This window comes from Colletotrichum acutatum (genome assembly GCF_030867785.1).
Source record: "Colletotrichum acutatum strain CBS 112980 chromosome Unknown BDZ83scaffold_37, whole genome shotgun sequence".
NCBI classification, from domain to species: Eukaryota; Fungi; Ascomycota; class Sordariomycetes; order Glomerellales; family Glomerellaceae; genus Colletotrichum; species Colletotrichum acutatum.
Window position 1 is genome coordinate 269,685 of NW_026849031.1, and position 27,941 is coordinate 297,625.

The 27,941-nt window shown below is 52.4% G+C and overlaps 10 protein-coding genes across 10 annotated transcripts; 4 read left to right on the forward strand and 6 right to left on the reverse strand.

Annotated features, from left to right (window-relative positions):
* Window positions 1-1,612: 1,612 nt before the first annotated feature.
* On the forward strand, window positions 1,613-3,689 carry BDZ83DRAFT_575587 (uncharacterized protein; the record flags this gene model as incomplete). The annotated part of the gene is made up of 3 exons (XM_060504830.1): window positions 1,613-1,683; window positions 1,841-2,017; window positions 2,087-3,689. Coding segments are annotated over 3 exons (1,851 nt in total), but the record flags the coding sequence as incomplete, so codon positions are not given.
* Window positions 3,690-4,091: 402 nt separating this feature from the next.
* Window positions 4,092-6,016, reverse strand: BDZ83DRAFT_650944 (amino acid permease; the record flags this gene model as incomplete). Its single annotated transcript, XM_060510412.1, has 4 exons — window positions 4,092-4,208; window positions 4,262-5,023; window positions 5,137-5,592; window positions 5,675-6,016. 4 exons carry the CDS (start codon window positions 6,014-6,016, stop codon window positions 4,092-4,094), a joined length of 1,677 nt encoding a protein of 558 aa, XP_060365978.1.
* Window positions 6,017-7,175: 1,159 nt separating this feature from the next.
* On the reverse strand, window positions 7,176-8,910 carry BDZ83DRAFT_697585 (cytochrome P450). The gene is made up of 3 exons (XM_060511387.1): window positions 8,380-8,910; window positions 7,667-8,316; window positions 7,176-7,581 (listed from the first exon to the last, which is right to left on the reverse strand). Exons 1-3 carry the CDS (start codon window positions 8,806-8,808, stop codon window positions 7,323-7,325), a joined length of 1,338 nt encoding a protein of 445 aa, XP_060365979.1. The 5' UTR covers window positions 8,809-8,910; the 3' UTR covers window positions 7,176-7,322.
* Window positions 8,911-9,727: 817 nt separating this feature from the next.
* Window positions 9,728-10,834, reverse strand: BDZ83DRAFT_618114 (uncharacterized protein). Its single transcript, XM_060508059.1, has 2 exons — window positions 10,264-10,834; window positions 9,728-10,203 (listed from the first exon to the last, which is right to left on the reverse strand). Exons 1-2 carry the CDS (start codon window positions 10,620-10,622, stop codon window positions 10,002-10,004), a joined length of 561 nt encoding a protein of 186 aa, XP_060365980.1. The 5' UTR covers window positions 10,623-10,834; the 3' UTR covers window positions 9,728-10,001.
* Window positions 10,835-11,831: 997 nt separating this feature from the next.
* Window positions 11,832-13,439, reverse strand: BDZ83DRAFT_775929 (family 2 glycosyltransferase; the record flags this gene model as incomplete). The annotated part of the gene is made up of 2 exons (XM_060515456.1): window positions 11,832-13,110; window positions 13,162-13,439. The coding sequence occupies 2 exons, from the start codon at window positions 13,437-13,439 to the stop codon at window positions 11,877-11,879; spliced, it is 1,512 nt and encodes a 503-aa protein (XP_060365981.1). The 3' UTR covers window positions 11,832-11,876.
* Window positions 13,440-14,037: 598 nt separating this feature from the next.
* Window positions 14,038-16,460, reverse strand: BDZ83DRAFT_775933 (uncharacterized protein). Its single transcript, XM_060515457.1, has 6 exons — window positions 15,986-16,460; window positions 15,566-15,930; window positions 15,403-15,509; window positions 14,997-15,348; window positions 14,617-14,937; window positions 14,038-14,557 (listed from the first exon to the last, which is right to left on the reverse strand). The coding sequence occupies exons 1-6, from the start codon at window positions 16,261-16,263 to the stop codon at window positions 14,157-14,159; spliced, it is 1,824 nt and encodes a 607-aa protein (XP_060365982.1). The 5' UTR covers window positions 16,264-16,460; the 3' UTR covers window positions 14,038-14,156.
* A 1,229-nt stretch (window positions 16,461-17,689) lies between these two features.
* On the reverse strand, window positions 17,690-18,784 carry BDZ83DRAFT_575480 (zinc-binding dehydrogenase; the record flags this gene model as incomplete). The annotated part of the gene is made up of 2 exons (XM_060504818.1): window positions 17,690-17,965; window positions 18,023-18,784. The coding sequence occupies 2 exons, from the start codon at window positions 18,782-18,784 to the stop codon at window positions 17,690-17,692; spliced, it is 1,038 nt and encodes a 345-aa protein (XP_060365983.1).
* A 401-nt stretch (window positions 18,785-19,185) lies between these two features.
* On the forward strand, window positions 19,186-20,942 carry BDZ83DRAFT_775941 (uncharacterized protein; the record flags this gene model as incomplete). The annotated part of the gene is made up of 3 exons (XM_060515458.1): window positions 19,186-19,255; window positions 19,314-19,368; window positions 19,873-20,942. The coding sequence occupies 3 exons, from the start codon at window positions 19,186-19,188 to the stop codon at window positions 20,489-20,491; spliced, it is 744 nt and encodes a 247-aa protein (XP_060365984.1). The 3' UTR covers window positions 20,492-20,942.
* A 758-nt stretch (window positions 20,943-21,700) lies between these two features.
* On the forward strand, window positions 21,701-23,527 carry BDZ83DRAFT_575572 (GMC oxidoreductase-like protein; the record flags this gene model as incomplete). Its single annotated transcript, XM_060504826.1, has 1 exon — window positions 21,701-23,527. The coding sequence occupies one exon, from the start codon at window positions 21,701-21,703 to the stop codon at window positions 23,525-23,527; it is 1,827 nt and encodes a 608-aa protein (XP_060365985.1).
* A 1,472-nt stretch (window positions 23,528-24,999) lies between these two features.
* BDZ83DRAFT_718889 (amino acid permease) lies at window positions 25,000-27,926 on the forward strand (the record flags this gene model as incomplete). The annotated part of the gene is made up of 4 exons (XM_060512122.1): window positions 25,000-25,081; window positions 25,870-25,871; window positions 26,242-26,525; window positions 26,663-27,926. The coding sequence occupies 4 exons, from the start codon at window positions 25,000-25,002 to the stop codon at window positions 27,924-27,926; spliced, it is 1,632 nt and encodes a 543-aa protein (XP_060365986.1).
* Window positions 27,927-27,941: the final 15 nt, after the last annotated feature.

Consider the following 27,941-nt stretch of genomic DNA (forward strand, 5'->3'; position numbering starts at 1 on the left):
ATCGATAGTCGCCTGTAGATCAGTCGCCAAGGTCCCGGATGCTCAGGGTACAGTAGGTCTGGTGTCGCACAAGGACTCTGCGAACGGCGTCGCCAAGATCGCGAATGCGTGGCAGGCCAGGCAGGGTCCCTGGAACGCTCTTGTTTCCGCCAAAAAGTCCCGCTGGTGAAGATTATGAGTGGCTGAGACGGATGAAATGACATCGGCTTATTTCTTTGGAATCAATAGCGAGACTCTCTTTCGAACCAATCTCCTTCGACCGTAAAGTACATGCTCATGACTAACAAGGCAGAAGGGTATCATGAGCCTCCATCACCTCGACTCATCTATGTCTTTCTGAAACGTCTATTGGTAGTCGCGATGACAACGCTGCCTAGATGGTACGAAGAATCAAGGCGTAGCAGACACCTCACATGATGAGAGTTATGATGCGATCTCGAGATTGGTTCGCAATGGCGGTGTCTTCTCCTGGATTCCTGCATAAGAGACGCTGCACCGCCTGCAGCGGACATCATAGAGTCCGCTCTTTAGGGCTGAGGGTGAATCATCGTGGCACATAGACATCTCCAGAGGCCTGACCGTCGTCATCGACCACCCAAGATCGTGGTAGGCTTGCCCTCAATCTTTGGCTCAACGCAGGGAGGGTGTGGCGTACAGACACACCTCCATGCTGACGGGCGAACCAGCGAAAGAGTCCACGACTGATCCCCAGAGACACACGTCCCCCAGGCAGACACCCACACACTCACGCTTGATATGCAAGTTGCATACAATGTCTCTTTCCCCCGGTCCAGTCCTCGCACTTCTCGGACGACGTTGGACAGGCACGTCACTGGGACCTCGGACTAAGTGGGTATGTATAAATTAGGCAGGGCGGGTAAGGCTGGCAGTTGGCTTCTGGACGGGATCCCGGGTGTGTCCCGTGTGCCAGTACGTCGGCTGCGGTGCCCCCTTTCCCACCCTTGGTGGTCCCTTTGCTATCCCCTGGCGTCAGAAGTGGCGCCGGCTGCACCCAATCCAAGGTCTTTGATCGTGCTGCCTTAACGGGCGCTTCTCTTGTTTGGGAAGCTTACTCCGAGAAGGCTGATCAAGTCGAAAGACGCGAAGGAATGGGGGGTTGTGGTGGTAGAGTCCTTGTGGTACATGGAGGAGGGACAATATTCAACCTTGTTGTAATATGTGTTGGGGGCCATTTCCGGCCCCCAAACTTCTTCTTTTTCCCTTGGAAAGTTCTTGTTAATAGTATGAAATTCACTCTTAAAGACGGGAGTTTCGCCCTACTCAAAGCAAAATTTTCAAGATTCGCAAACCTCTTCTTCTCTATTCTCGAAAATAGGAACAAAACGAATCACAATGACTTCGTCTGCGTGCACCTACGGCGGAAGCCAAATCAACTTCTTGATGCCCCGGACACCAGGTGTGGCATGGACCGAACCAGCGGGACACCCAACGGCCCCCAAGTATGATCCCACCCCCATCCCGACATGCAGGGCGGCGAACACACAGATCTGGTTGGTGGCAAACGAGAGAGGACAGGACATCGGCCGCTGACATTCGTTTTTCTGATTTGTAGCAGGAATGGAGGCAACAATGACAAGCCGCAGATTCTCACATTTGCTTTACAGAAAAGACCACGGGCTACTCGAGCGAGTGCCAACAAGGTTCGGACGGGATGCATTACTTGTAAGCCGGTTCCACCACGGTCCATACTTTGAGAGGCTTCTCTTCTACGTTTTAATAGTAGCTAATTAGAACATCACCACAGGCAAGTGAGTATTCCTCCTCGGAGTGAGAGTGACAGAAAAAAGCAGGAATAGCTTCTCACGCCTTGTGGTACCAGGCGCCGACACGTAAAGTGCGATGAAGTGAAGCCCTCATGCCAGCGATGCGTGAAATGGCAAGGGTTCTGTGAAGGATACGACTCTCTCAATAGCTCTTCGGCCTCCCCCCCTAGCTCAGACGACGCAGACAACACCAACAAGACAGCATCATCATCATCATCATCATCATCGTCGTCGTCGTCGTCGTCGTCGTCCGTCGCTCGTGTCTCCAAGAAGAAGCCGCTCGTCGCAAACACCCGCCCCAGGCCGCAATCTCAACTGATCGACATCAGCCTACCATTCGAGCCCACAGAGAACCTCTTTGTCAATGTCTTTGAACGACAATACTTTGACTACTGGCTCTCCCGCCGCTACCGCCTCGGCGGCGGCTTCTTCGACGAGCAGCTATGGGCCGAAACCATCCCGCAAATGAGCCACCAGCACGCCTCGGTCCGGTACGCCGCCATGGCCGTCGGCGGCATCGGTAAGGCTCTCCTGCACAGCCTGAAGCCGACTACACCGGCTGAGCTGGGCGCAAACGGGCCGCACTACGGCCTCGCCTTGTCGTACTACGGCCGCGCCATCCGCGAGGTCCGGAAAGCCGCCGCCGCGCCCCGCGAAGAGACCAACAGCAGCAGCAGTCTCCGGGCCGCCATCGTCTGCTGCCTGCTCTTTGTCTGCTTCGAGGTGCTCCACGGCGATCGCAAGGCGGCCTTTGCGCTCATTAACAGCGGGCAGACGATGATGGATGAGCTGCTGCGCCGGTGCGAGGAGGATAAGAGCCGGGACAAGAGCATTATTGGCGCCGAAGCCGTTGAGACGGAGGCGCTGCATGTGTTTCAGCGGCTTATTCAGCAGTCTTGGTCTTGCGGTGTGCTGCGACGGCGGGAGAGGCGTCCCCAGCAGGCAGAAGGCAATCTTGTCGTGGAAGAGAAGAAGGACTCGTACTCGTCCGAGTCGTGGTGTTGCCAGGGAGGTCCGGGAAGGAAGTGTGCGATTCACAAGATGCCCGCCATCTTTGGTAGTCTCCAGGAAGCTCGTCGGTGGTGGGATGTCACGCAGCACTACGTGACGCATTCCTCCGACATCGTCTGCCGCGTTACCCAGCTTGGGTTGAGCGAGGACTTCCTCTCCGAGTGCAACGAGCGCATCCGCAGACAACTAGAAGAAAGCGAGCGCTTGAGGACCGGTGCCATCAACAAATCATCCTCGTCCTCGTCCGCGGCTACAGGGGCCGAGGACACCGCCTCGCGCTGGCAAGACTTTAGAGACGCCCTCGCACGATGGGAAACCGGCTTCGCGCCCCTCTGGACCGCCGCCCGCAAAACCAAGACCTCGGACGAGAGATCCTACAGCCAAGCAGCGCACCTCCGCGCGCAGTACCTCACCCTATCCAACTGCCTCGAGTCCCCCCTCGGCTGCAGCTACGAGCGCGTGGCCCGCCTCACCCCGCGCTTCCGCGAAGTGATCCAGCTCTCCGCCGGTTTGCTCGACTACCAGAAGCGCTCCTCCCTGCCCGGCGAGATCTTCACCATGGACATGGGTCCCACGTGGCCTCTATTCCTCGCGGGGACGCGGTGCCGGGTGCCCGAGCTGCGCAACGAGGCAATCCGGCTGCTGCGGGAGAACCCGCGGCGGGACGGACTGTGGGACAGCCGATTCTTTTACGCGCTGATGATGAGGAATAAGATGTTGGAGATTTCGAACTCGAGGGAGGGGACGCCGGAGGAGCAGTGGTTGCGGTTGCAGCATCGGTCTGCGTGTGTCGATGAGCAGGGGGCGTTGATTGCCAAGGCGATGGACAAGAATCCGTTGACGGGGACGTGGGATTTGGGGGAGGATAACGTGAGGCGGTTTCTCTTCGATTGAAGTCAGATTGTTTCCTCGTGGGAGAAGAGGTTGGGCCTTTGGGTTATCCATTTCGTCAGGACCAAGTTTGTGGTCGACTTTTCCAGTGAGCGGTATATTTGTCAGTCTTCACCCGGCAGTATTGGAGGCTTGATGTCTTCCGGTTGCTGGCATCTTCAATGGGCGGCCTGTTGTGATTTGGATGCTTGGACTAGAATGAGTTTGGCTGTGATAAACATGCTTCCCAGGTGGCCTTGATGACAGAATGGCAGGCCTACCCTAGGCGAAATAGTATCACTCTATGATCGAGTCTTCGGAAACGTTTCCGTTGTTCCATTGCTAAGACTATTGCTACACGACCTTTATCTTCATGCACGAGTGATGGCAATGTGGAGGTACACCCGACTCCAATGTCTGTGTTGATCATGAGAACCAGTCCTTGACCTTCTCGCCAAACGTCGTGGGTTTGGCCTTCTCAGGGGCCCACTCTGACTCGTGAAGACGGCCAGACCAGAGGTCGATCTCGTGAGCGCGAACGAACTAAGGAAATTAGTAAGATGTCCTCGTCCATCAAGAGAAATGAGTAAACGTACCTTAGTCTTGTGAACAATCTTCCAGACGATGATGGGCACGATGAAGATGGGGATGCCAATATACGATGAGATAAAGTCCGAGGTCGACCAGTTGCCCGCAAGGAAGACGGAGAAGCCAGCCACGAAGACGATAATGGTCGATCCAATGAAGCCGAACCAAGCCGCGAACGGCTGGAAGGGCGCCTTCCAGGGCAAAGTATCACGGCTGACGCCCTGCACCCTCATCGCCTTGTGGAAACGGATGTAGCAGAAGCAAAGCGTCGCCCACGCAATCAACCCGGCAACCGTACTTAAGCTCAGCAACCAGTTAAACGCATCGGCGGCACCGCCAGACCCGAGACTGAGATACGCCAACGGGCCAAACAACCACGCGGTGATAACAGCAACGTACGGCACGCCGTGCTTGGTCGTGCGGCCAAAGAACTGCGGCAGCTGACGGTCCGTCGTCATGGCGACGATCATGCGGGAGCCGACCCAGCAGTACGAGTTGCCCGCGCTCCAGGCGCTGACGAGGATGCAGGCGTTGACGATGGAGGGGAGGATGTTGATGCCGGCCTGGCGAATGGCGATGACCCAGGGGGAGGAGTTTGCGTTTCCGGAGTCGGAGACGAGGCCTTCTTCGCGGGGGTCGACGATGAGGGAGATGAGGAGGGCGCCGAGGACGTAGAAGAAGCCGATGCGCCATGTCACGCGGCGGGCGGCGTTGGGGATGGCTTTGTGGGGGTTGATTGATTCTGCGGCGCTGATGACGACTGTTTCGACCTATTTTTGGTGTCAGTACTTTTCACACATTCCTCTCCCACTCTTGTTCTCGTTTCCAGGTGGGAATAAAAGAGCGTCCAGGAGGAGGGAGAAGAGGGACCGGGAGAACATACACCAATGAAGGAGAAGGACGCATTCACAAAGGCAGCGAGGAAGCCCAGGAAGTGACCAGTCGAACCAGTGATGCCGTTGTAATCAACCCACGCGCCCGGGTTGTTCCAGTACCGGAAGCCAATGGCCTCGTGGTTGGGACCCCCGCCGGCGGTGATGATGATGGAGGTGAAGACGAGGCCGACGAAGCAGAGGACCTTGATGGAGCCGCCCACGACCTCGGTCTCGCCGTACCAGCGCACGCTGAGCAGGTTACAGAAGAGGATGAGGGCGAGGGATATCGTGATGACAACCGCGGGCGTTATGTCTGTCCAGTACGATACCAGAATCGCAGCCGCCGAGGCTTCTGCGCCGATGGAGATTGTGTAGCAGTAGCCGTAAGAGATTGCGAGGGAGAAGCCGACGGCCGGGTCGATGAAGCGGGTTGCCCAGTGGGGGAACGAACCGGCGGTGGGAATCTGTAGTCAAGGGTCAGTCTTGCTGTTTGCGCGTGAAAGCTGCAGGAACCTCTCCCGCAGTGGAAAGCTGTGTAACACATACCAAAGTCGCAAGCTCTCCGATACTCTGCATAACACACCACAGGACAGCACCGACGATGATGTAGGCGAGCAGAAGACCAGCCGGACCGGCCTTGGCGTAGGCCGAGCCCGTTCCGATGAAGAGGCCGGTTCCGATACCACTGCAGAAGCCAATCATGGTGACCTGGTAGTCGCGCAGGCGGCGCTGGGTGCGGCCGTGGCCGCCGACATTGAGCTGAGGCTCCAGGATGGCGGCCTTATCGTCGTGGTGGTCGTCAACGCCGGACTTCTCAATGTCTTGGACCGCATCGTCGTCGGCGACGGGCCCGATGGACCGGGGCCGGGAGGAATCGTACGCCGTCATGGCTGAATATCCTGTTTCTCAAGGACAGTGACTGAAGCCGGCGATTATTCCTTTTGGGCTAGGTGCCTATGTTTGTTCGAAACTTGAAGAATTGAACAGTCGAAAGGTTGTCCAGAGAGAGCAGACTCCAAGGCGTGGAGGGGCCCATATCGAGATTATATGAAATACCTAGTGGCAGTCAATCCCATCTGCAAGATTTTTTCGCATCCCTAGGGCGAGACCGGAGGACTGGGCACTAGACAATGGCATCATCGGGCTAGTTCGCGGGGCGTTCCTGGGTAGTGTGGGGGCATGAGGGGCGAGGATGAGAGCTTGCAGCAGATCGTGAAGCTGGGCGTTCTCACCGAGCTTGGCCGCGCTTCACCTCTTCACCTTGATCTGCTTTCGGTCTGGATGTAGTCTTCTGCCACGGTGATTCGATTACCTCTTGCAGTGAGGGTCTTGATGGCATACTAAACGTGTCGCATTTAATACAACGCATCAACAAACACCATCACGAAGCTTCACAAGCTATCCCATCTCCGGTCTCGCAGAAAAAGCTGAGAGAGATGGAGCGATGGCAATTCCAGGTACGTAAAAATTCTTCCCAAGTTGGCCGAGGCGGGCGGGTCCGGGGTCGCGGAGGACGGGGTGCTGTGGGCCGCATCCCATTTGCGCCGGCGGTACGGAGGTACAAAGCGCGGTAGCGCGGTATGTGGCGGACCCGTTTCCCACTTATTGCAGCACCAATTAGACTTGTGAGTGGCTAGAAGCGCCGGTTGCAATCTGCGAACAAGGAGGCGAATGCATGAGTCGTTCATCTGAAAATCTTCCAAAAATCTTCTGGAAGAATGGCGAGAGAAAAACTTGCGCCGAGCTAGTGACGTCCGTGACAAAGGGCACTTGACAGTTGAAAGGGTCCATCCCCACGTGCTCCCTCCCGAAGGAACTGGCCAAGACGGGATCTTACCTCCAAGACCGGGAGAGGGACGAGGGGTTCTTGGTAATGATAGGAGCTGCTGATAGCATAGTTGATAGGAAGCCTTAGCATCTCCCTGCGTCACACAGATCGATGTAAGTGGAGGTTCAAATGGGCCAGCATCTTGAAGATCTACTAAATGGTTGAAAACCTGTCAAAAACCGCATTGCGGCAACTGATCATGACATGACATTCTGAAAACGCAACCGCCGTGAGTCAAACCCCCCAAAATTCTGCCCACTGCTCAATGCCCGCCTCGAATTGCGCGATCCGGAAACCCCGAGCCAGACCCTACTGCGTACGCAATCACAAACCACACACTTATTCTTTCTTTTGGTCACCGGCGCATCAAGGCAAAGTCACTTCACACTTGTGCCCAACAGGGCTGATCATGAAGAAGTTCTCCATCTCCATCATCTCATCCGTCATCCCGGGCGCCATCCTCAGACCCCTGCACTCCCGAAAGAGCACGGCCACGGCTAACCTGAGTTCCATTCTCGCGAGCTCTACGCCCAGGCAAATCCGCGAGCCGGCGCCCCATGGTGAAAAAAGCAGTTTCTGATTCGGTGTGAGTTTGCTTTGGTCCATGAATCGTGTCTCGTCGAAGCTTTTGTCACGTCAGCTGGTTGCTTCTTTGCGACGCCATTACCATCGCAACACCACATCCGTAAAGTAATCAGTGAGAGCCTTACCATAGGGGATCCCGCCACACCTCCGGATCCCGGTGAAGTGTATACGCCTGCGTCTCCACCGTGGTTCCGCTGGGGACGAAGTACCCCCCGAACGTGGCGCCGCCTACCGGCACCGACCTTGACAGCTGTCCCGGGACAGCGCCGTACAGCCTCAACGTCTCGTCAATCACGGCGTTGAGCAGCGGCAGCTTTTCCAGTGTATCATCGTCGAAATTAGAGCTCAGTCCCGCGACCTCATCTTCCAATTTGACTTTCAACTCAGGTCGCTTTACGACCGCCCAGACTAGGTATGCCAGTGTGATGGATGTTGTGTCCGAGCCGCCGATGATCATGCTCCGGCTTTCTCTCTGCACCATTTCTTCTGTTAGCTTCGCATTGCCGCCCTTCTCTTCTTCTCTTTTGTCGTTGGTATCGTCTGCATCGAGGGCATTCAGCAAGGTCGTGATCAGGGTTCTGTTGCGATCGCTGTTCTGGCGGAGGTTCTCAACCGCGCGATCACCGTAGCTGTCAAGGACGGCTTGTGCGTCGACGAGATCTGTCGAGGATTTGAGGAGTGGCACATGAGAGCGGATGAAGTGCAGCCAGGGCAGCTCATAACGCGTGATGTTTTGGACCGATATAAGCTCCAACATCTTCATGTAGTCGTTTTTCTTCCATCTTGTCGTTAGTATACTGGCCGGCGAAACGTAGGAGGGAATTGAGTAACATCATACCTCGCCTAATTCGAGCATATTGAAAGACTCCCCGAAGCACAAATGAGCCACGACATCAGTCGCCATCATGGTGAACCACTTCAATACATCCGAACACCCGCCTCCCCCCGCCTCTTTGCGTATCTTGCTCACAGCCATATCAACCTTGTCTCTAACGACGCCCTCCCACTCTTTCCTGAGCGAAGCCTTCGTAAAGACCCTGCCGAGTAGTCTCCTGCGGACGGCATGTTTCCTCGGATCTCGCATCGCAAAGAGGCTCGGCTCGCCGCCATCTGGTGAGTTGGACTCCTCGTACCACGGCGCCTTGAGGAAGCCACCCCCGATGCGGTGGATTGCGGTAAAGCCTGCTGGATCTGCGACGGCTACTTCATGGGGAGAGATGCGAACGATAGGGCCATAAGTGGTGTGCAGCGCGTGGACATAGTACATTCGTCGGCCAGTGAGGACGTGGTGTTTGAGAGGGAGGTGGGTGAGGAGGGTATGCGTTGGGCCTGGGACGTGTCGGAGGGGGTTGCTGAATGCTGTGTGTATTGTCTGGAAGAATCAGTTGCTGGGCACTGTGTGAAGATGGTACAACTTTCCATGCAACATCGTCGTGGGGTACAAAATTCCTTAGATGGATGGGCAGCTTTGCATTTCTGCTTGATGGCAATGCTTACATACGTCATGAGGAGCAAGATTAAGCCTATGGCAGCATAACCTATTCCAACATGGTTCGTGAGGTCTGCAAACAGCATCACAACAGTCTGTGCAGAGCTCGTTCCCAGAACGAGGGGAGAGAGCTGTTGTTTGGGTGATAGCAATTACCATAGATGGCAGAGATTGGGCTCTCAGACCAATGTCATCCCAAAACTTGACGAGATATGAGAGCGCGACTCGTGGGCTTTTAACGCATCCCTTCTCAGATTTTGACTTCTTTCGCTATCGTTCTCGCTCAACGTTCCGCCGGAATTTTGCCTAAATAGGAGAAAAGGGACAAAACAATGCGGTGGTGAAGTCGCTTTCCCCTCATTGTCTAATCTTAGTCAAAGCATAAGTACGTAAGAAACCGGTATATCGTTCAAGGTTTGAATTTTGCCGTTATCATCCAATCTGCTGCTAGGAGCTCAATGTTTGAGTTGAAGGTACCACTCTTGAATACTCAATGATACGCCAATATCACTAATCAATCATTTTCAACTTGATTGCGTCGGAACATGGAAGATTGGTCCGGGTATTGAAGGGAGAAAGATGGGCAATAGTTGACTTGTTCGGCGGTGCAATGTTACTCTCATCTCGCAAGATTGCATTTTATTGCATTGAAAGTAACGCGAAATCACATAGTCTAAGTCACCGAAATCGACTGATACCGGGTGTGAAGTCATGTCCAATAAAGCTAGGTGATAGGGGCCTAATGTTGCTGTCTATAGCACTATTACAGCCAATGATTTTGAATACAAGGAGAAAAAATGCAGTTTCAATGATAATGTCTATGTGATATAGGATGAGGTGCAAGTCTAATGTCTCAAAGAGGATGCCATCAAGCCTGTCCATGTCTGCCACCGAATCCCGACTTCAGGGTTGCATCTCCCACGATGCCGTGTGTGCCAAAAGCCAATACTGCACTATACTCTTTGAAACTCTCAAAGACGATTGACTGCGTTGCCCTCTTCAAGATCCCGAGCTGCCAGCTCTGGCCCGTCGCCATCGCTAAGTGGTGTGTACTCGGAAACGGTAGACGAGAAAAAGCCCGTCTTGGCGACACTCCGGCAGTGAGGGCAGTCACAGCTACGACTGACAAGGAAATGAAGAGCCTGAGGTAGAACAATGAACAGATGTACGCCCCTAAAGAAGAGCGTTAGCCTTCAAACGTCTGGTGAACCCCGGGGCAAGAGGAATACTCACAAGTCAAACATCATGAAGACAGTGCAATACGTCCCTAGCACAATAAGTGGCTCGTGCCATGGATCCGTCAGGAGAATCCAACTCGGGATCAGGAACAAGAGGTGGAAGACGGCCAGGAGGCAGTCGGCCCAGAAGATGTTGGATTCGGTGAGCGCTTGGATCGGTGAGCCGAGGGCGGCGACGGCATCACGGTTAAGGACGAAGAGGCCAAGGAGGGCCGAGGCGGCGAGTGGGAGGAGACCCAAGGCCGGGAAGGCTCGCTCGGATGCTATACCGTGGGCGATGAGGAGTATCAAGGCTGGTGGGAAGGCGATGATTTCGAGACGTCGGAGGGTGACGGTTCTGGCTGCTGAGGACATTTTGGCTTTGATGATGTATGTGCTTGGTTGTTGGTTGCTTCGATTGTTCCACGGAAGAAAGATACTAGACCAAAATCTGAGTACTAGATTCTTGGGTGTAGAAATAGACTTATACCAAGATCAGATCCTTTAGTAAGGTGGTGCCTAAAACCTGTCCTCATCTGGAGTGACAGAGTGTAACTAAGTACAGATGTTACGTGCACGTATCGAGCCAAGTGCAAAGCCACACACAACCAACGGTCAGGAATGGGAATTCTGGTGTAGTACAAGAAGATCTCATAGGTCCAGCGTCCAAGAGAGCGTCAAGCCACAGGGCTGAGAAACATCCCGGGATTCTAAAATGGGAAGATGGTATGCCTGGACTGCCGATCTGCATGGGTCTGAATCCTTTCTAGGCACACTAACGTGCTTTAGGGTGCCGTCCTGCCAAAACAGGCCAATTGGAGGAGAGGTCGCTTGTAAGTAGCTGTATTTTGCCTGGGACACAGATTGTGGCTGCGTCAAGAAGTCAGGCAGACTCGAATGCTATGCCCGCCGTTCGGAAGGGACTTTGGTGGTGACTTGAGCCTGCGCTAGTATCAGGTGTTTACTAGCCACGGGCGTATGTGTTGGGCTTTAGGAACCTTGTTACCGAAGAAATTGGATTCTTTGTGACTCACAAGTATGAGAACACAGTTTCAATACAATAGTGGACTCGATCCGCAGATGTGGAGAGGATCTAAAAGCACTTGCTTAGCTCGATTTGACGTGGTCCTTTGCATCGCAGACACCGTGTTGTTTTTCTCTTGCAGCTTCAAAAAGGTACTTTCATCGTGTAACAGCTCTTTATGAGCTACTCTGAGTTCATGACACGTGTCAAGTAATGTGATCTAGACTAAACGGAAGAAAATAAGTGCTAGATGCGTGAATTCGATACCTGATCTGTAAGGACAGTATTTCTGCCTATTTAGATTCTTACGAAGCCAGGATTGTTGTGTGTAAGTAAGTATCCTTACAATGTTGACGGGAGGGAATTAGAAGAGATATTACAGTATTCGACACGTCACTGGAGAAAAGCCTTCAGGCAAATCAATGAAATCAAATTAATTCGAATGAATGATACAAAAACGTTGCAACTGGGCATCCCAAGATAAGATCCAAACCTACTTTACCCTACTTGCCTGAGCAGAAAACCCAACAATAGAAGAACTAACTCACCCATAAATGCCCTCCAGAATCAGTGAATATTCAGAGCCAGCGCGGAATCTTTACCACTTATGCAAAGGTAAAGTGTTTATCCAGTTCCTTCCTCAACTCCTTAGACTCCGCGTCGACAGCGTCCAAGTTCCTGCCCAACCAGGCACAATCCCAGAACGTAAAGAGTGCCCAAACCTTGATGAGAGAGTGAGCGTAAGCAAAGAGAATCTGGCATGGTATCAAGGGGATATCGGAAGGATGGCGAAGGATGTGCGGCCAGAGCTTGATGGTCTTGGTCCAAAGGACCCAAAGCGCAAGCAGGCCCATTTCGCTTGTGAAAACCCCCCTTGTATGCCATGAAAGATACAGAGACACGAAAAGAGTTGCGTCCCAGAACAGAGCAAAGTTGAATAGGGCCGCTACGTATACCGCCATATAGGTGTATGGCATGCGCCAGGTGTAGACGTCACTGACGCGCCTCAACATGCATGGGTTGCTCCGGAACGTCGTTCTCGCCCAGCGAACCAGCTGACCCCGGAACTTGACGGCATTCTCGTCGCCCAGCGACGTCTCAACCACGCTGTCTTCGGTCTGCTGGAACTTGACTTTCCAACCATGTCGGTACGCTTCGCGGGTGAGAAAGTTATCGTCATCGGGGCCAAGACCCTTGCCACCAAAAAGACTAAAGAAAAATCGCTCCCTGCAGAACCTGTCCATGAAACCCGTTGACTTGAGGAGCTTGGTTCGGTAGGCGGCGGTGCGGCCAGAGACGACAAAGACGCCTCCGTCAATGGCATTGGAGGCGCGCAGCTCCCAATTATGGCGGAGGAGGTAGAAGCATCCAATCAGGTTGACAATAGAGATGACGGACCACTTACCAGGTGTCGTGCGAAGGACGCGCTTGTATGTCGCCACCACTCCCATGTTGTTGTCCTCGAAAGGGGCCAGGACCGAGGGTATAAATTCGGTGCTTGGCCAGTAGACGTGGTCGTCTGCGAGTATCGTGATATCGGTGTCGACGTGCGGTACGGCGTGGGCCACCTGACGGCGCTTCGATGGGTGGAGGATGGCGCTCACGCCGATTCTTGTGGAGGGGTACTGTCTCTTGTAGCGCCTGGCGACTTTCTCGCAGCGGCGGCGCATCCTGGCGCCGACGGTGACTATGAGGATGGCGGCCGGCCTATTTTCGAGCACGGAGAGGATGCACTTGACGAACTTTACGTTACCTGGGTCAATCGTGGGGAGAATCACGGTGACGTCTCTGTTGGTCCATTTTGGCCACGCCTGGACGGGGGATGGCTCGTATCGCCAGCTTCCCCAGATGTTGCAGAATAGGCGAGTGTAGCGAAGGACGAAGGTGTACTGGAAAATCGTGGCCCAGTCCCCTGCAGTGTAGTCATAAAATGGCGTTGCTAGTTTGCTGTAAATCTCTAGCTTCCAAGATAGCAATATGGTGAAAATGAATAAGATGAACTGTTTCGGACTATTTCGAGGGAAATCTAGTATCGTAGTCAGAATTGAACTGGGGTTGCGTTGGGTTGCAGAACGGACTCGGCCGCCAGAAGCATGCTGGATCGAGTGAACTGATGATACAGAACCTTCTGTGTCAGAACTGTCCGTGTAGTCGTCAGTGTAAGACATTCTGAGTCGTACTATTGGTATCGAACAAGTGGAATGAGGATGCTGGAGAATGTATTGCCAACTCACAACTCCGAATGTCTTAGATCAACGACGTTGAGCCTATTTATATGACACACGTAGCATGATGTGACAGAGAATGAACGAGTCTGTTGCGTTGCTACACATTCAAAACAATGACATTCATCTTCGAATCCAGTCTTTGTTGGCGACCAAGTCTCCTTCATTCTCTAGGAAAGAAACCCTAAAACAATTCTGACATCAGATAAAAGGGAATCAAAACAATAGTCTTTGTCAAGGTGCAAATTAATTCGCAAAGAAAATAGGGCAGTAAACCCGAGGGCTGTTTACTGGTCTTAAAGACGATGGCCTTGTTGTGAGTTGTCTTAGGAACAAGATTATTGTCTCGTCAAGGCTTCGAAGGCGTCGAAGTCTGGAACATCGCAACTATTATTGGACTACCTCGAATCGAATGGACAAAAGAACATCACCCCCATGCGCTTCAGGGAAACAAGGTTCTACCTAAGCTGCGGATCTCTCAAATAAGACTGGAAGTCCAAAGCGAAGTTGTCTCATTTGTCATTGAGCATGTCAAATTCTTCTCCACGATATATGGAAGTGATTCATGGAATATGATTAGCAAAGTAGTATCTCGGGTGTGAATAGTGGAAGTGAGACATAATGCTCCCAAGAGCCTCTGTACAATGACTCTGGCTAATCTTAGTGCATCATAGGACGAGCGTCCTCTACCATCTCACTTGAGCCAAAGTACTTTTCCAGCTCGTTCTCAAGCTCTCTCCCCTCAACGTGACGCATCTCTCTGGCGCGTTTGACGGGGTTAACTTTGTCGGCGTGCGCGCTGGCGAAGATAACATCAAGCTCCTCCAAGCTCCGTCCCTTGGGTTCAGGGAAGAAGAAGTACACGCAGGGGATGATGGCGGCGTTGAAGACCGCAAACATCACATATGTCTGATAGCCCAAGTTTGCAAAAGCAGGGGGCGTGATCATGACAATCAGGAAATTGGAAAGCCAATTGGAGCAGGTGGATAGGGCGTTGGCTTGGATGCGGATTCGGAGGTTGGTGATCTCGGCAGGGTAGAGCCAAGTCATTCCAAGCCAGCCTGATTGAATATTAGTGTTAAATCATACAGAAGTCTTGGCAGTGGTGAGAGGGGCTTACCGATAGCGAAGAATGAGTTAAAGACAAAGAGGAAGACTGTTGCGGTGACACCATAGCGAGTCTCGAGATTGGGGGCCCCGTTGTCTGCAACTGTGCCCGTTGAGACAGTGCCGGCCAGGATCGCCATTGATGCCATCATGCCGAATGCGCCGAAAAGCATCAGCTTGCGTCGACCGGTTCTCTCAATTAGTGGTAAAGCAACCAGTGAAGCTAGGAAATACTCGGTGCCGTTGAGAGCGGCGAGAAGCCGAGAAAGTTCGGGACCAAAGCCAAGAGAATTCTCGAACAAAAAGCCAGCGTAGTAGGTAATCAGATTGATACCTATGAGAACGTGTTAGTCAAAAAGTCTAATAACGGGCAGTTGTCCCGACTGGACCTACCGCAGATCTGCTGGAAGAATTGTGCGGCAATGCCGAGCAGAGTCCTCCTCAAGTTTTGCGAAGGGCCGTTTGTCAGGAGCTCTTTGTACTGGAAACCTCCGCCTTGGCTCTGAACCTCGAGGGCATCCTGAATGGCTTTGACTTCGAGAGTGACTTCCTCGTCATCAATGGGTTTACCAAGAAGACGAGACGTCACTTTACGAGCTTCTTCCATACGGCCCTTCATGGCTAGCCAACGGGGCGAGTCTGGAAGGTAAAGGAGTCCAATCATGACGATGATGGTGAAGAATGATTGGAAAGCTACGGGGAACCGCCAGCGGATGGTACCTTCGAGGAAGTAGAATCCGTAATCCTATTGCAACATTAGTCCGTGGAAATGAGACAGTCGTGGGGCAAAAGAACTTACCACCCAGTATGCAATCATGATACCACCAGAGATGAGAGCGCCAGAGAGGGTAATGAGGAACCCGCGCTGATGCGGCCGCGCGCATTCCGATTGCCACGTTGGAATAGCTGCACTTTGGTTAGGTCATGACCTGACAAGAGAAAAGGACTGCAAGTGGTCTTACTTGATGTGACCATTCCATTTCCAACACCGCCAATAATCCTGCCAGCGGAGAATAATCCGTATTCGTGGGCTCCAGCCTGCAAAATCGTTCCAAAAATCATGATGGCGCTACCCCAGAACGTGGACGACTTGCGCCCCCAGGTCTCTCCATAGAAGAGAATCAGGAAAGCTCCTAGGAAGCAACCAATCTGATAAACAGCAACGGCTGCGGCCTGCGTGTTTGGATCACCGGTGCACTGACTGTAGTCTCGCTGGGTATTTTCGGGGTAGTCGAGCCAGCACAGGGCGTTTGACTGGTCCAGGGGCGTCATCAAGGTGATACTCCTCTGAAAGTCGTCGAGAGTCAGAAGCGAGCTAAGGACACCTCTGGGTACTAGTATTAAAACCTGGTTTCTTGAAGGTTGGAGCAAAAGACACGTACTGATCATAACCAAACATCAAGAAACCGCAAGACGCGATGAATCCGATACTCCAGTTGAGCAGCTTGCCCTCAAGAGGTTTCCCGCGGAACCCCCACTCTGGCAGATCGCCCATCTTGGCAAAGAATCCCATCAAGCCTCCAGGCGACTTTGATTTCTGGTCGACGGCGCGGCTGCTGTGATCCGACGACGGCGTCCGGCTGCCACTGTCGCTAGGCTGTTCGCGCTTCTCATGCTTCTCGGTCATGTTGGGCTCGACAGCTGTGTTGTGTTCAGCCATGTTGATCTGGATTCCGACTTGAGTCGAGAAATTGGAAATTGCATGTAGCTGTGGACGATCAGGCGAAGCTTGGAAGGTCTTGGGGAAAGCGTGGCTGTAAGATGTGCGTCGGGCTTTGTACTCGCTCACTTCCCACCCTCAGCTTAGCGTCTTGACCAACATCGTGGGCCTCCGATGAGACGGTACCTAGTGAAGGATGACTTGGCTGAGGTCATGTTGGTGTTTTCGAAAGCTGACAGACGAACAAGAGATGTCGGTATGGGGACGTTGTGTCTTGGAAGGGCCAGCGCTACCCACACTTTTCCTCCGGAGGAATGTCTTGGGTGTTGGTGGTCAAGCGCCGTTGATTGATTTCTCCAGTCAACTGCAGAAAACGGCCCGATGCCATGTCGTCGGTCAACGGGTCAAATCGTTTTTACCACGTTGCTTTTGTTTTGATAATTGCGAATTTTGATCTTTTCTTTTTTTCCTCGTTTTGTCATTCTTCGGAGACGTAGATGCAGACTGAGACAAGCCAGCGAAAGTAGCCCTGCGATGACATTGAGCTCTAGTCACACTCTGAATCACAGCCAGGAAAATGACTCGAATAACGGAGAACATGCCTTCAAAATACTAGTTCACAGCCAAATTGACTTGCGGCAGTGGATCGCAAAAATCATCGCCGAGCCCGACGAGCCAACATCCTCCCGCACGGGTTGCCCAACAAGGTAAGCCGAGGCTGGGCGGTCCAAGACTCTGGTGTTTTTCTGATTGACCTGGACAAAAAGTAAAGTAAGCTGAAAGGTTCATGGGAAGATTAAGACCCTTTTTTAGTCTTGGTGTTGTCTTGGTCGTCGCTTGGTGTTTCTCGGCGGGCAAGGATTAGCTTGCGGAAATGACGTTGGCCAAGTTTTAAGCTTAAATCGCGGGTTGGCTGCTGTCGGACTTTTTGATGCCCACGGGGTTGTTGAGCCCTCCATCCCACCTTGACGAGTCTTGAGCCAACATGTTTGAGCGGCTTTGGTTCCGAAGGTGAACATACACGGCGCGATCTGCGAGAGACAAGAAAACCTTATTCGGAAGGCTTGAGTATTGTATTTGGGCGATCACATCGATTCTCCAGCGACGAATTGTGTCTCGCGTCTAGTCTGAGCGAGAAGCTTTCCTCAATCTCAACTGTCGAAAATAGACTGCTATCAAATCTCCGTTCACGATGTACGAGACTTCCAATTCTCCAGTTTGCGGTGAGACGGTCCAGACTGCCACTCGTGAAGCGTTGAAGAGTCAGTTAAGTCTAGGTAATTCTTGCTTTCGCAACATACTTTAACCTGAGTTGCGTAGCCGCCGCTTCTTGAAACGACGCGGCTATCAATGGAACCAAATATAGCAAGAGAGAGGTCATCAGTCATAACTTTTTCTTTTCATTTCAACGTTACAATTTGGTCCATTAAAGCTTGAGAATAGCCTTTCCGAAGTTCTTTCCGGTAAGCATGCCGATCAAACCATCAGCAGCGTTATCGATGCCTTCAGTAACCGCCAGCTTGGACTTGACGCTTCCCTCAGAGAGCCACTTTTGCAAGTTCTCCTGGTGATCCTTGAAGTGGGCGGGGCCAAATTTGGGGTTGCCCACGAGGAAACCTTGGAGGGTGATCTGCTTGGTAACGAGCTGCATCAATCCGTTGATGCCCTTTTGTTGGTCGGCAGGGGTGTTGTAGTTTGAGATCTGTTCTACGCATCAGCGTCATATTCAAGCTCGAATACCGAACTCTTGTTCACTTACCATGCCGCAGACAGCAATGCGACCTTCGGTGTTCATACTGGTGAGGGCAGCCTCGAGGTGATCTCCACCGACGTTCTCAAAGTAAATGTCTATTCCGTTGGGGGCCAACTTGGGAAGAGCCTCGGCGGGCTTCTCCTTCTTGTAGTTGAATCCGGCATCGAAGCCAAGCTCCTTGGTGATGAAGTCAAGCTTCTCATCTGAACCGACGGAACCGATCACGGTAAGGCCCTCCCGCTTGGCAATTTGGCCAACGAGCTGACCGACAGCACCCGCAGCCGAGCTAACAAAGATGGTCTCGCCCTTCTTCGGCTGTCCGATTTTGTGCAGGCCGGACCAGGCGGTCAAACCCGGCATTCCAAGAGGTCCGAGGAAGAGCCCGAGGTCCAGGTTGTGGGGGTTCTGCACCTTGCGGCCTTGCTGCAGGATCTGAGGTGTGACGCGGGCGTACTGAGCGATTGGAGTGTGGGAGTAGACGAGGTCGCCTTCCGCAAAGTCGGGGCTGTTGCTCTTGAGGACCTTGCCCACGGTGCTGTTGGTGATGGGCCCGTCGAGCTCGAAGGCAGGGGAGTAGGACTTTGTGCCGGCATCGCGCATGCGGCCGCGCTGGTAGGGGTCGAAAGAGGCGTAAAGGACCTCGACGACCAAGCCGCCCTCGGGAGCGTCGTTAAGGTCAATGGGGCGGTCCTCGATGGTGAGGTGCTCCCCCGCTACCGGGAGACCGGTGGGGATCTTCTTGAAGATGAGGGTCTTGTTTTGGGTCATGGTGGATGATGTGGTTTGGAGGAGCTTCTTAGATGAAGTGAGTGTTCTTGGTTTGTGAGCTGATGGTCCAAAGGCTAGCAATCAGTATCAGACAACTAGAAAACCGGACGTCAAGAAATAGTCTTTCAATTAAAGCTGCATTGACGTAGTTGTGGGCAGAAAGTTGTGCCGAGGTATGATAGGTATGATTTGTAAGGATATTAACGCCGATAAAGTGAACCAACCCCGCGCGTTCCACGCCTCACCCCGCCTTTTCTCGACTGCGATGCTTTGGACAGTTACACGCGAGTAAGGTGCAGTAAATATGACGTGCTGTTGCTTAATCATCACGAAAACCATCATACGACGACGGTCACAATGATATACCATGGCAAATCGCCACAGACTGGTCTTCGAGATGAATGAAGCTATTCACAAAGCAGCTGACTGATAATGAAGTCTGCGAATTGGAGCCGACTGTGATTCGTCTGGGTACTTGACTGGTTGACATGTCATGTCAGCACTCTATGATCATACCCTGCCCTCTTAGTTCGCATCTCTGCCAAGTTCAGACAGCTCGTTAGCGCATTTGCATTTTACCTAAGGTAAAGTGCTAAGTGGTTTTTTGTATTGTGAATTTGTCAGATGAAGGTAAGAATTCAAAACAAGGCTGCTGTAATTGAGGTCCTGTACTGTAGAGGTTGGATTCAGAATACTTAGTCATATCCGGCCCCCTAAAACAGTTCACTTGCATGCACTCTTTGGTTCCCTGTCTATCGCGTTCATTTCATCATCTCAATCACATTGTGGGCATCTCGATATCTCTTCGAGACGTCTTATTCTACCAACAATCCGCCTTTGAGCAAAATCCATCCAAGTCTGCGTGCCTTAGTGGAAGACCGCCAGATACGCCGTCAATTCCAGATGCCCTAGTCCCACGGAAGCCCATTTCGTCACAATCAACTTCTCAGCGTTGCCGAGAAACCACGAAACTAAAGAGACCGACACAATAGAAAACCAGAATCGCCAAGCCAGAAGATAATACCGGCATGGACCGAAGTAAATCTCAGCGGTCGTTCATGTGCCTACCCCTAACAACCACATGAAAGCTCTCCCGAAAGTCCATTTCCACCTGGACATCTGCGTCATGCTGCCGCCCGTTTTCAAGTGAAGACCTGCGAGGCCGCTCCATCCGTCCAATATTGCCCTGATGTCATCTCGTGTTCGAGGCGGCCAGAAGCGGAGAATGTTGGTCTTTGGATTGCAGAAGCCGTTTGGGACAACCGAGGAGACCGTAACCGACGTTGCGGTGGGGAGGATGAAATAGCTCACAAGCGTAAGGGTCTGTCTGAGAGTGCTGTTTTCCAAAAGAGAGCGCGGAGCAGATTTCGCCGGGAAAACGTCGACGAGACATTGAGATCCGTTAATGATTATGTACTTGCCCCCAAGGATAGCTATGATGGTCTTGAGGATAATGGCGGCGGTCTCGGTGGCTCCTCTGACCAGGATTCTGAAGATGACGATGACTGGGCTACAGAAGATCTGGGACCACTACAGCCCAAGATAGATCCTAGAGATGGGAATGGGAACCACCAGTTGATTTGGGGAAGAAAAGCATCCATGACGACTTTTGCCGTGACGAGGCTTATCACTGCCATTGAGAAAAGCACCAAGTATACCGGAGTGCTCATCCTATCCGGCTGCATATGCTGTCCCGGTGCCATCTGAATATGCTCATGGTCTCCATGGTCCGGATTTGGTCGCGCCGCCATGCCGTCGTGCTCCTGGTCTCGTTCCCGCCGGTCATTCCGGATACCTTGGAGTTCCAGGTTCATGTCGTTGACGAGTGGTTCCATCAAGACTATTACAGCTCTGCCACAAGTAGTGCGACTTTGGCGAGGTTTAAAGTCCGCTTCTGTCCGCCGCGCTAGAAATTCGTGGCCTGCAAGTGATAGGATCGATATGGTTGAATAAAAGGAAGCCTGGCATGGTGAGATTACGAGGTGCAGGTGAGATGCGGCTTATCTAAGATACTTTACTTAGTAAATAATTGCTGTGCCTCTCACTGGACAAAAGTCCTTAGGCCAAGGGATGGCCAACCTGCGTAAGTAAGGTAGCTCAATGAACGGTTGGCTGAAAGGATAAGGTTAGACAAGGTTAGTCACGTCCATTGTGATCGGAAGCGATTAGTGTTGATTCTTGCTTTGTGAGAATAATCTTCCTATTTTATATCCTTGTTTCTCTCTTCCAATTCAATCCCTTACTGACTTCCAACGGATTCTAGAACCCCCTTGATTTCTCAACAACAAAAATAGCTTCCCTTAAACTACCATAGATACACAACCATCAATCCGTGGCCTAGGCTTGTCAGAGCATATTTTGTAGCCTGACATACCGGTACCATAGTGACCAGTAACCGAGAAACAGCATGGTGTGGGATCTGTCGGCGCGCAATGTGACGCATACCATCCACTAAGCGACGGCCCGTTTTCCCCTTCAATCCCTCCAGTATTCATCCCCCAATCTGTCACCATGCCCGAGAGGAAATCCTACGCCGTGCTGACGTCCTGCTGGGGGACCAGAGACTATCGAATCTGACAGCTGGCTCAATGCAACAACAGAATCCGAGCCGACCTTACAGCACCTCTTAACCAACCCCAAGACGCCCGTGTAGCCCATCTTCAGGGGTATTCAAGCATGCTAACCTAATTCCACAGTAGTGGCGCATACGACCAGCGTTCCGGCGACTCAATCCATGATGCATTCCCACGTACGATGATGCGATTGCGAGGGCATACTTAAGTATAGACTCAAGCCATTGACCTTCATCATGGACTTCCCCAGGGAGTTCAGCTCGGCTCACTCCTTCAAGATCCTTCTCGCAAAACGCACTCGTCGATTGAAGTATCAAGCGACAAATCAACTCTCCACAACATAATGCTGCGGGCTTTTATCTTGTCGCTTGTGAGCCTTGCGGCGGCGCAAGACCGCCTCTTCTCCTCGGCCTTTGGGTACCCCGGCCGCAATGCAAGCTACGATTACATCGTCATCGGCGGCGGCACCGCCGGCCTAACTATCGCGTCGCGCCTCGCCGCAACCTCGGCCTCCGTCGCTGTAGTCGAGGCTGGCGGCTTCTACGAGGTCGAAAATGGCAATAACAGCGTCGTGCCCCTCCTCTCGCTGACCGGCATCGCCTTCATCGATCCATCGCCAGACTTCACACCGCAGCCCCTGATGGACTGGTCTCTGGTCTCGGAACCGATCGCAGGCGCCGGAGGCCGACGGGTGCACTATGCGCAGGGAAAAACGCTTGGAGGGTCTTCGGCGATCAACACCATGTCGTATATCCGCGGGACAAAGGGATCCTATGACCTCTGGGCCGAGACGGTTGGCGATGAGACATTTCGTTGGGAGAACATGCTCAGGTTTTTCAAGCGCTCTGTCGACCTCACGCCGCCGAACGAGGAGAAGAGGCAGAACACGAATGCGACTTTACGGTTCGATCCTAGCGATTACGACGAGCAGGGAGGCCCATTGCAGGTTTCTTGGAATAACTGGGTCGACCCGACGCTGACGTGGCTTGCTCAAGTGGTCCTGAGCCTCGGACTGAGTATCAGCCCCAAGGGATTCAGCAGTGGCGAGCTGGCGGGATACGGCGCGTGGGTGCCTTCGACGATCGAGCCGGAAAAGGCGCAGCGATCTACGAGCGAGAGCAGCTTCCTACGACAGGCTATCAAGGACACTGAAATCACTGTGTACACTCACACTCTGGCAACTAAGATCCTGTTCGATGGTACCAAGGCTGTGGGTGTGAGCGTCAACTCCCAAGGGGTCCAGTACACCCTGTCTGCTAATAAAGAAGTCATCCTCACCGCTGGCACGTTTCACTCGCCGCAACTTCTCCAATTCTCTGGAGTTGGCCCGCGCGAAAGACTGGAAGCTCTCTCGATCCCGGTCATCACTGACGTCCCCGGCGTGGGACAGAACCTGCAAGATCCAATCCAGATTTTTGTCGCATACCCCGTCAGCACGCCTTCTGCACAATCTCTCACCAATGATCCAGGCCTCAACCCAGGCTTCGTCGAAGAGTATCTCAAATCTGGCGCTGGTCCCTATAGTTCCACTGCCGGCTTCCTGGCTCACGAGCGGCTTCCCAACTCTACTCTCGCCAATCTCACGCAAACAACTCGCGGCAAGCTTGCTTCGGTTCCTTCTGACTGGCCTCAGCTTTCCTTCATCGTAGGGTCCTTCTCAACTGGGCCAGGACAAACTAGCGGGACCCTAGCTGCGTATCTCCCTCTCGTCTTTTCACGCGGCAACGTCACTATATCGTCAGCTTCCATTGACGTGAAGCCGGTCATCAACTTGAACTGGTTGTCCGACCCCGCCGATGTAGAATTGGCTGTCACGGCCGTCAAGCGGCTACGTACGGCCTGGGCCTCACCATTCGCCAATACGCCGGGATTCAAGACCGGCCCTGAGATGCTTCCTGGTGCTTCGGTGCAGACCGACAAGGAGATACTGGAGTATGTCAGGACTAACGTGGGGCAAGTGTGGCATCCTGTGTCCACTGTCGCTATGGGCAAAGAGCAAGATGTCGCGTTGGGAAAGGCGGTGGTCGACAGCTGCGGGCGTGTGTTTGGTGTTCAAAGGCTGAGAGTCGCTGATGCGAGCACTTTCCCATTTGCTCTACCGGGACATCCCCAGTCTGCCGTGTACGCGTTGGCAGAAAAGATTGCGGAGGACATAATTACTGGTCGTTAAACAGATCACATTTCATGGGTATCGTGTTGTATTGGATTGGAGACTAAGATCCTGTTATGACTCTTCTTGTGACCCTCGCTGCGTCCTGTGCCATATACCTTCCTCTCGTGACCAAGCCAGATCCTTGAATCCTTCTTACTACAAGGTCTGAATCATCTCTCCTTCTATCCGTCAGGAAAGCGCCCCAACTTAGTGCAATAATGCTCCTCGAGCAGGACTGTCCGGAGGGTGGGCGTGTAAAAGCTCTGAGCTCAGCGAGCAGCCTTAGTGTTTGTGCATCTCTTCTAAGAATCTATGAAGAAAATCGCAGTCGGACTGTCCGGCATCCATTCTTTCCTGATCGCTAGACTGAAGTTCCTCTAAGCCCCAGAAATGTTCCAGAACCGACTGGACGTATGTAATTGCTTGCAGGGCTACCTGCGCTCTTCTACCACTGGTCATTGCCATATTGCCAGAGCTGAGCATCCGACGGAGATTGGGGTGAGTTGGAATAAGAGCTTCGTCGGCCAGTCTGCAGGCTTCGCAGTTGGGTTGTCTGCAATCCCTGGTGATTCTTGTGTAATTTTCCTCGTTGTCTTGGTTCTATTGATTAGTTAGAATCCATATATCCTCTCAAAGCACACCATTTTCCGGCCGGCTGAAGGTGATACAGGATTTATGAACATGGAGTACTGATGGAGCTGGAGGAATGCAAGGGATAAGAGAAAAGAGGGCGAGTCTTATGGTAAAGGAAATAGGAAAAATAGCACTGGCGCTGGCGTTTGTGTTGACGTTTGTGTTGGCCTCTGTATCGGCATTTACGCTGGTATCCGCGATGGTATCTGCGATGGCATCTTCGCTGTCATTGGCATAGAAGAGCCTATGACCCATTTTGGCTCAGTATGGCCTTCCTGCTGGTATCGGTATCGAAGTATTTCCAACGCGTCTGTGAAAACAAGGTTCTTGCAAACGGTCAATAAAGAAAGACCTCGACCAAGTTCACAGTATCTCACCGACTAAGGGTGGAGTGAATAGGTATCGGGAATAATAGAGCTGGTCATGAAAGGAAAGGTCTGCGGTAAGAAACAGTCCAAGATACCTTGCTTCATGGAGTGCCGTGTCGTTTCTTATGCGGTGCCTGAGCGGAGATTATTGTCGAAGGAAAATTTGTGCGAGAAGATTTCTTTCGGTCAACTTCAAAGACTGCCTGCCCTAAGTCTGAAGCAGAGTGTACGGAGACATCTTGGTCGTTCCTTCCTCGAATCGCTCCTGGGAAAATTGGGCTTGATCTGATAAAGGAAGATTGGATGGAATAGACTGATGGAATACACGGAATGTATGGAGTCGGATTTTGGTTTTGCACCTTCAGTAATATTGCAGATCCGTGCTATAAAGAATTCAAACTCCAATACCTCCTATCCGGGCCCGGAAGGTCTATTTGAAATGGTCGAAGTGAGAATATTTATTCTTGGTTCTCAACATCACACTCAATCATGAAGTTCCAGGAAAGTGGCTTCCCCACAAGATTTCTCAAGACGGGCTTCATGGAGAAGATCTACGACCTTGAGAATGCAAGTAAAAGTACTTTTGTCGAGTGGAAGACTAGGCGGGTGAAAGTCTAGATAAAATATCCAGGTGAGTCGTGAGGAACCTGCCAGGTCTACTGAAGTGAAGAAGTTCTCCAGGCCTTCAACGAAGATGTCCTTAAGTCAATCTGCTCTTCCTGGAGTTGGTGTTCTCGAAGAGAAATATATCCAAGGGACCAAAAGCAGGGTGGGATTCATCTTGTGGGTTCCGTGGTATACTTTGGAGTCCTGTGACGGTTTGATGCACCAAAACCTCGCCCGGCGTCTAAGCTTCTGATCTTACTCTATATGAACACGGATCTCTGTAATGGGACTGAGTGTATAAGAAAGGCAGTTAATGATTTAGGGCATGATCAGAAGCTAGAAAGATTGAATCAGAATATTATGTACCAATAATCAGTTCTGTTATATGTTGAGAAGCATAGATGTGCACAAGTAGTAAAATAGTTCAAATTATGGAACCATATCCAGATACAAAGGAAGGCCTTGTTGAACCCAGGTATCGTGGGATCGTTACATTCGGATGGAATTCAATGGGGTCTTATAAGCTAAGGTAATTACCTCCGCGACTGTAGATGCTCTCATGATTACACGACAGCTGGATGTTTGTGCCGTTGTGCTCTTTCAGTAGGTCCGTCACTCTCATCCTGTCTTCTTCTGACGCCGTTTGTCCATCGAGAGGTGGTTTTCCTATCAACCCCGCACTTTCAACTGCGCATGTGCCGCTTGTGCAGGATCAGAATGCAGAGATCTGCAAGCCGAACGCGTGATCCATAGAGGTAGGAAAAAGACGATTGGGGAAACGGGGTAAGTGACGAGCGGAAGTCGTGTCACGCTTATTGCTACTATTCAACATTATTCCTTGCTATTTAATGCGCCCGCTTGAGTGTATCCTATTTGTCTTCTGGAGAAACACATATTATGTTGTCGGATGCCGCCTCAAGTTGAGAAGCACAATTATTTACACATCTACAAACTTTAGGACTCGTTCCTCAGTGCCAGAGACGCACAAAACCGATGGAGACTGCCATAGAGAAATTGGAAAGGGGGCCAGAGAGGCCAGGGGACCCCGCACGCATCGATATCGAGCCAGCAACGACAACAAGAAGTGGCACAGTAGCGGACCACAAGCAAGAACAAGAGCTACAGCACATCGGAACACTTGACCGGAAATTGAAGTCGCGGCATATTCAATTTCTGGCTCTATCGGGGGCCATCGGCACGGGGCTTTTCGTCGGCAGCGGCCAAGTTCTGTCGCTGGCCGGGCCGTTGTCCGCCTTCATCTGCTACGCTGTGACCGGCTTCAACCTCTACTGCGTGATCAACTGCCTCGGTGAGATGGCTGCATGGCTACCCATTCCGGGTGCTGTGCCAATCTTTGCTGCGCGGTTCGTCGATCCCGCGCTGGGTTTTACTTTGGGGTGGAATTATTGGTACGAATGCTCTCAATCCTCCATGTCTCTTAGTCTGCGGAAAAACAGAGATACCTAGCTGTGCGCGTGGGGAGTCCAGAGATCTCAAGCATGGTGTGAGACATGGCATGGAAATTGCAATGCTAAACTAGATATAGGTACCAATTCGCCATCGGCGTCCCGATCGAAGTAACTGTCTCGGTGGTCATCCTTGACTATTGGGACCACGCCATTCCACAAGCCGCTCTCATCACCATCTTCTTTGCAGCGATGGTTTTAGTAAACTGCCTCCCGGTCCGCATATACGGCGAAGCGGAGTTCTTCTTCGGCGCCATCAAACTCACCACGATCGTCGGCCTCATCATCCTAATGTTCATCATCACCGTGGGCGGCGGGCCAAGTCGAGACGTCATCGGCTTCCGATACTGGCACGACCCCGGCCCGATGAACGAATACCTCCGGCCCGGCGCCCTCGGTCGCTTCCTTGCCTTTTGGAAAGTCTTCATCCAAGCTACTTTCTCTTACGGTGGCAGTGAAATGGTCGTCGTCGCGTCCGGCGAGACTGAAAACCCACGGCGCAACATCCCAAAGGCCATCCGCCGTGTCTTCTGGCGCATCGCGATATTTTACGTCCTTGCCATCTTCCTCGTCGGGCTTTGCGTCTCATCAGAGGACCCCAATCTGCTCAACGCGATCAGCAGCAGCAGTCCCGGCGCTGCGCAGAGCCCCTTTGTCATTGCTATCAGCAACGCCGGCATCGGGACGCTGCCCTCCATCATCAACGGCGTGATCCTCAGCAGTGCGTGGAGCGCCGGCAACAGCTTCTTCTATGCCTCCACGCGGGTCCTCTACGCTGCTGCACTCGACGGTAAGGCACCCGCGATCCTTAAGTGGGAGCGCTTCGGCGTGCCGTACGCCTGCGTCGTTGCTACATCGGCGCTGGGATGCCTGGTCTACCTCAACGTGAACAACCGCGCCGCCGAGGTGTTTTTCTGGATCAGCAACCTTAGCGCCGTGAGCACATTGATTGTCTGGGCTAGCGTGTGCTACACCTATCTACGGTTCTACCAGTGCCTGCGACATAATGATATCGATCGCGATACGTTGCCGTACATGGCTCCGATGCAGCCGTTTCTCGCGTACTTTGCCATTGTTTTCTGTCTCGTCGTTGCGTTCTTCAATGGGTTTGATGCGTTTTTCCCGGGGCGGTTCAGTGCCAAGACGTTTTTGCCGCCATACATCGACATTCCAATCTTCTTGTCACTGTTCTTAGGCTACAAGTTTGTCAAGAACACCAAGTTTGTAAAAGTTTCTGAGATGGATATCTGGTCGGGCAAGGCGGAGATTGATCGACTTGAGCCAACGTGGCCAGTGGTGAAGCCTCGCAACTGGTTGGAACGGATCTGGTTTTGGATCGCGTGAAGCGCGGCACACCAT